Source organism: Leiobunum rupestre, chromosome 4 (genome assembly GCF_980474605.1).
Source record: "Leiobunum rupestre chromosome 4, qqLeiRupe1.1.hap1, whole genome shotgun sequence".
Lineage (NCBI taxonomy): Eukaryota > Metazoa > Arthropoda > Arachnida > Opiliones > Sclerosomatidae > Leiobunum > Leiobunum rupestre.
This window is the reverse complement of record NC_143387.1, coordinates 53,912,573-53,919,149: the sequence shown is the minus strand read 5'-3', so window position 1 is coordinate 53,919,149 and position 6,577 is coordinate 53,912,573. Positions and strand designations below refer to the sequence as shown.

The window sequence follows — 6,577 nt, the reverse complement described above, 5'->3', positions numbered from 1 at the left end:
ACAACATGACTGTGACGGAAAAGAACATATCATAGCTTTCGCGAGTCGTTCCCTCGGAAAAACGCTACCCTCAAATTGAGCGGGAGGCTCTCGCCATTCTTTTTGGGTGTGAACACTTTGATCTCTACCTCAGCGGATCGGAATCCCGAGTCCTTACCGATCACAACCCACTAGTTTCCATTTTTAACAACCCAAGAACCCTCACTTCGTCTCGAATTCAACGATGGATCTTATGCCTTCAGCACTATAAATTTACAACGACATATCAAGCGGGTAAAACCAACCCTGCTGATTATTTTTCGCGTCATCCAATAATTTCAACCACGAACGAAGAGCACCTTTCGACAAGCGCGTCGCTCCAGATAAACTCTCTTGGTGCTATTAGTAGTTCTAAAGTACAAGAAGAAACGGCGCTTGACAAAGTCTTGCCGAGTGTCATAGAAGCTATACACAATTACCATTTATGGGATAAAATCGAACTACTAGGAGACAATATCAAATTATGGAACGCTTACAAAACTATTCGTCACGAACTAACCGAAGACAATGGAGTCATATTTCGAGGAGACCGAATCATTCTACCAAGCAGATATAATTAATTTAACAAGCTATAACTTTAGCCCATGAAGGTCATCCGGGGCTTGTACGTACAAAACAAGCCCTTCGCGACAAAGTGTGGTTCCCAAACCTGAACGATAAAGTCAAAACGCGGGTAGATTCGTGTATAGCATGTCAAACCACCATACTTCATTATCAACATCAACCAATTTCCATGACTCCACTTCCGGATCACCCTTGGCATTCGGTAGCCATTGATTTTTTTGGGCCAACACTATCGAAAGAATATATTCTGGTCATAGCGGACGAATATACCAGATATCCATTGGCTATTAACGTTTACAGCACTTCCTTTACGTCTACCGTAAAATCATTAAGAAACGTTTTCTCGATGTTTGGCATCCCGAAGAAAGTGAAAACGGACAACGGTCCCCCATTTAATGGAGATGATTTCAAACGTTTCTCCGAAGAACTAGGTTTCACGCATCATCGAATTACACCTCGTTGGCCTCAAGCAAATGGGATCATCGAACGACAAATGCCCATGTTAGCCAAGGTTATCCGCACTGCTATCATCGATCAAACTAACTGGTCAAACATCCTCCCAAACTTTCTTATAAATTTTCGAGCGACAACCTATTCGACAACGGGAAAACCTCCAGCTACTCTATTTTTCAATCGCACCATCAACACCAAATTACCCAGCGTAACCAATGCTTCCGCGACGTTCGACAAAGACACTAGAGACAACGATGAACGAAATAAAAGCCGAATGAAGGAAAAAGTCGACAAAATCCGGCGATCGACAGCGCACACTTTCAAACTAGGAGATCAAGTCCTCCCCAAGCTTATTCAACGCAATAAATTTGACCCACTATAAGACGCAAAACCGTGGAAAGTCGTTGAAATCAGAGGATCAAGTATAACGATTAAACACCAAGATAGATGTCTAATTAGAAATTGTTCCCTGCTAAAACCCTTCAAGTATACCGCGGCTGCCCAAAAAGAACAATCGCGCAATGACATTTATCAGAACTCGTATGATACTCCCAAAGTATTGCCACGAATCTATCCGCAATGACATATCAATCAAGCACCAATATATCAAAACCCACAAGCTCAGGATGCAGGGAGGCCTCGGAGAAATAGCGCCCGGAAATACAGAGAAATGACATTGGAAGAATTACTCTTCGTCCAAAAAAAAACATGAGATCGCCGAACCGTTTCAATTCATAAAGGAAACTATAGAAGACAACAGTCTTATTTATTTAATTTTCAGATTCTGTATTAACCTGTTAACCAAAATTTTATTTTCGCCACAAAGGGAGGAATGTAATATCCACTATTTCAGTTTTACTTACTTATTTCAGATCTACGGTCCTTGCTTATTTTTCAGATTCTGTATTAACCTGTTAACCAACATTTTATTTTCACCACAAAGGGGGGAATGTAATATCCACTATTTTGTCTTATATTATTCTTTACATTCTCGTAAAAGAAAATGTTAAAGAGTCGCCACGCGCTCGCATAAAATTAGAAGCGCAAGTTATTTTAACAAAAAAATAGAAATAAGACGGTAGAAGAGTCGTTGCCAATAAATTTCGGTCCATCTGATTTTTGCATTATTTATTGAACTTTGCCTACAACAACCCAACGGAGGACATTATAATTACCCCGTTGTTTAAGCAAAGATAATTTAAACTCGTACCCTAGATTCGAAATCACTCTCTCGCGCGTTGCCGATAGCGTTTACCCACTTCCCGCTGGAACTCAGAAAAAATTCGCTCCATGGTTTGCGCCTTACCGCAACCGATGGAGCCCAATTTTTCTGAGGTCACGTGCCTGAAAAGGGTAAACGCTTCGTAACAAAACCGTCAATGGGAAAGCTCTCAGTATTCGAATCTAGGGTTCGAGTTTAAATTATCTTTGGTTTAAGTTAAATTAAACAATAGCCCCTTTAAATATAAAATGAAGAAAATTAGGGTACATATAAATTTTACAAAAATAATATGACGCTTAGAATGAAAACCTCACCAGGTTGTTCAAAAATAGTTTATTTAAAATTAAATTTACAAAATTTAATTTATTTAAAATAATTGGTGCTCCTTTAAAAAAAATGTATTGAGCAGTAAAATAGAGTCGCAAAATTCAATAAGGAACATAAAAGTTAGCTTACGAGTAAAAATACGTTTTCAAGTATTTACAAAGTTAAAAGAAATTCTCGGGAGAATAACTCAAACCCAATTTTGAAATACCCGCTTTGATCTCAAAGTGTATTTTACTTATATTATAGTGGGTATCTATTTAGTGGGATTTATAAAGGGTTTAGGTCCAGCCTATTCCTTTGGCTCGTCGAAAAATTATTTGTTATTCAGTTTGCCCATGATGAGGGCCAAACCAGTGAGACTGTCCACGATGAAGAATAGCATCGGTCGATCCATCTTGACTCGGAGGGTATCGGCGGCGATTTGAAGGGGGCTGACGTCCGGATTCCCTTCGTGGACGTTGATTTCGGCGTGATGAATGATATTGCTAACGTGCATCCACCGATAGTCCGAAATGTCGAACAAGTTGGCGAAACCGGGCTGAAAGATGCTATGAAGGCCCAGCTTTCGCAGGGCGTCGGTCAGATTACCGTATCTATTCTTGACCGCTATGCGTGGTATCTGAAAAAATTTGACGATTCTACACAAAAGACCAGGTATAGATAGAATTTTCCAGGGGTAACTACTTTGTTTCAATGCACGCTACATTCGCTCCAGTCTGCCAACTGGCCACCAGTTAAAATAGGTAAAATAAATCACGTTCTAGTTTGTGTGACAAAGGTTTGTTACGAGCCGTTTGACACGGAGAAACGTATATGTTAATCACAGGGCGTTCTGCTGGTTAGTTACGAAAAGACGCGCGGTGTGGTTCTCGTTTCACGCGCAGTCTCACCCGAACAATGCAATCTAGGAATCACACATTGAATGTCTCAAAGGATCCGAGGTTTAAATCTGATTCGCGGTTTACTTCTAATTCGCGGACGTTCTATAATAAAAGATCACGTCGAGACAACGGCACTCTTCTTTCGCGATTATGAACGCGCGTCCTGCTTATACAAACAAACCATATCGACGCGGATGGCTCGGGTTAACAGAGCGAAGCCAACCCAACAGTCTACTGCTTTACGAAATCAAGCTCGACGAGGATACGCGTTATTCAATTTCTTTTTCGTTACCACGTAAGTAAAATAATAACAATAAGTATGACGCTTTCTATTGTTTCAACGCTAATTTTTTTTCAGATTCTTTCTCGACACTGACACTCTCGCTCGGTTCCGACTCGCAACCGAACTGAGTAGTATATTTAGCATTGGGAGTATTTCGACACCCGGTGGCTTTAAGTCTTGATTGCGCAATAACTTTCCAAATCAGTTCGGTACAATTTTTGCTAATAACAATTGACGCACTTTTGGCAAAGAAAGGGGCGATAAGTAAAATAAGAAACTGTAAGCTTACCTGCAACGCGATTTTTCGGACTTCCATGCTGTCCATAAGATCGCCGAGTCTTTGGGCACTCAGTCTAGTTTCTAAGAGCGAAATGCTACCCTTTTCCATCGGAATCAATAAAACTAAAGACATCAACCCGTCTTGCAGGGGGATTTCAATTCCGGTGCAATTGAGATAAGGATGCTGGCCAATGCGGACCCGAGCCTTCCTCGACTCCAACAGAACGTCCTTGGGCGGCGCCTGACCCAATTGATAATGTTGGTTGATAGCCGACATGTTCAAGCCCAAAGTGCCTCTATAAGAGCACCGAAAAATTGACCTCCCGTATCGCAAACATTATTTGAAGAAATAGGCTTACCTGAAATAGACTCCGCTGATCAACATCATGTTGGTATTAGGAGGCGGCCTGTCGGGCAAAATGTCCTTGATTCTACCACCGGTTTCCTTATCGATTACGGCGTTAATATGGTGTCTCGTTTCTTCACCATTCAGACCAAAATCCAGCGGATGGGCGGTGGTGTTATAAAACCTTTGCAGATACATTTGGTAGGGGTATTTCACGCCAAAATCTCTTTGAATGTACATGGTGTCGTAATGCAACAAATCGTTATTGACCATATCGGCGTTGGGGAACTGTCGGTATATACCGTTACTTCGATGTCTCACCGCGTTTTTCAAATTGAAATTCATATGGTCGTTCAAATCGTGGTACGCTCTGTGGATTTCCGGCGGGCTCATTCCCCAAAGATACAGAGTTTGTCTAAGAGAGAAACTGGTGTGGTCCCTGGCGCCGAGTAACAGCATAGCCAAGGTGGAACCGATGCAGAAGGGGCAAAAGACGATGTCGCCTCTGGAAGTGTCCATCGTTCTCAATAGATCCAGCCCAAATTGGTTGCTGGAAAAGGCTAATTTTCTCATCCCAAAGTTGATCGCCATTGGTTCGGAGATCACCGCGCGGATCATCGCGACCAGTACCAGGCAAACCAAACTCTCTCGCGAACCAAATTCCATCGTGAAACCTTAAGAAGACGCAAAATCTAAACGCAAAACGAACGATGCATTATAATAACGATAATATCAACAGAATTAGACATTTCGCTGAATTTCGAAAAGACGCGACTCGGTACTCGACTAACGCGATAATAACTAAATAAACTAAAGCTAGACTATAAAGTGACCATAGTTCAACGACTGTAACTAACGTCCCCGCTTCCTGACTTTTTTTCTATCAATAAATTCCAACACGCCCATGCAGAGTGAAAAAACCTTTTAACAAACAAATCACCAGAAACGGAAATGGTTACATTATATTACCCCGGAAGGACAGTTGATTCGCGTCATTATTATTAAAGAATTATAAAAAAAAGTATACTTGTGGGAAAATAAACACGATCGACCCTTATTCGATTCCGTTCTTTCATTTTTCGACAACGACCTTTTTATTTGCAAAAAGGGCAACGCTGTATACGAGTGGGCAGACTATCGCGTTATTAGAATATGTATACGAAGAAACGAGATGTGACCAAAACTTACCGTGACAGCAGCGAACCGGCTCTGTGGAAAGCTAAGACGCTTGTGGGACTGAGAAGATTTCTGGACTAGTTTAAGCGAAATAATGAAGAAAAAAAGTTTTTGACGCGTGGTTCATTGTGAGGTATCGCGGATTTTGTAATAAAGAAAGATTTCATATCTCGTAACCTCCGAAGTGGGTGGGGCCCGTAGGAGGTCTAGGTCACACTTGGATGGGCGAAATAAAAGCCAAAAACGCGTCTTCTGAACATTCGCGAGTCCTGGTTCCTCTTGGAGAAACGCATTCGCCCGAAAGTGTTATCGTTAACTTTTTACATACGAACATTTTTACGAAAGATTCACTTTTTCAATCAAAGTTTGAAAACCCGGGTATTTAACGGTGATTGCAAATAGTCGTCTCATCTTGAGCGTCTCGAAAGAAGCAAACCGTAACGTTTTCCAATTATATCACGCTCCGGAGTTATTCGCGAAGGAGATAAGGACGCCCTCTCGTCGATTTTTACTATTTCCGGTTAATTTAACCTCGTAAAACACGAAAAGGTTGATTAAGTCACGGAATGATCCTTCATGGCTGGCTGGCTAGCTGACTCGTCGCTTCTAATTGAGAATCCGATGGCATCAGATACAGAAGTTTTGCAAAGAGATTACACGATAAAATGTCGCGGCTCGCGGGCATCCGTGATGGTCCTAATTTGATTAGGAATTACTCGTTGTATTTTTCGAAACACGGTCGTTTCGCTTGGATAAAACGTCAAGGTTTAAATTTACCCCTCCCTTCCCCCCAAAAATTAAAAATCTTAGAAATAAAGAAAATCAACATGTTTTAAATTTATTTAAAGCGACATTTTTTTTCTCCAAAGGAAGTTACTCGCAAACACAGCCGTTTAAAATGGATAGGAATAAAGCTATTGATATAATTTTTTGTCAATGCAGAAATAACAAATTGACCGAATTTTTTGGAAGGCGAGTCGCGTTTTTTGCCACTTTCTCTTATTTAA

The 6,577-nt window shown here is 41.1% G+C and overlaps 1 protein-coding gene across 2 annotated transcripts; it reads right to left on the bottom strand.

The window, feature by feature from the left end:
• Positions 1 to 2,664: 2,664 nt before the first annotated feature.
• On the bottom strand, positions 2,665 to 6,274 carry LOC149948288 (leukocyte elastase inhibitor A-like). Of its 2 annotated transcripts, none has more exons than XM_090171692.1 (4): positions 5,583 to 6,274; positions 4,408 to 5,086; positions 4,059 to 4,344; positions 2,665 to 3,224 (listed from the first exon to the last, which is right to left on the bottom strand). In XM_090171692.1, exons 2-4 carry the CDS (start codon positions 5,058 to 5,060, stop codon positions 2,919 to 2,921), a joined length of 1,245 nt encoding a protein of 414 aa, XP_090027818.1. In that variant the 5' UTR covers positions 5,061 to 5,086; positions 5,583 to 6,274; the 3' UTR covers positions 2,665 to 2,918. The 2 variants fall into 2 exon arrangements, with proteins under 2 accessions (XP_090027818.1, XP_090027819.1); XM_090171693.1 differs by lacking the exon at positions 5,583 to 6,274 and adding an exon at positions 5,422 to 5,508.
• Between the last annotated feature and the right edge of the window lie 303 nt (positions 6,275 to 6,577).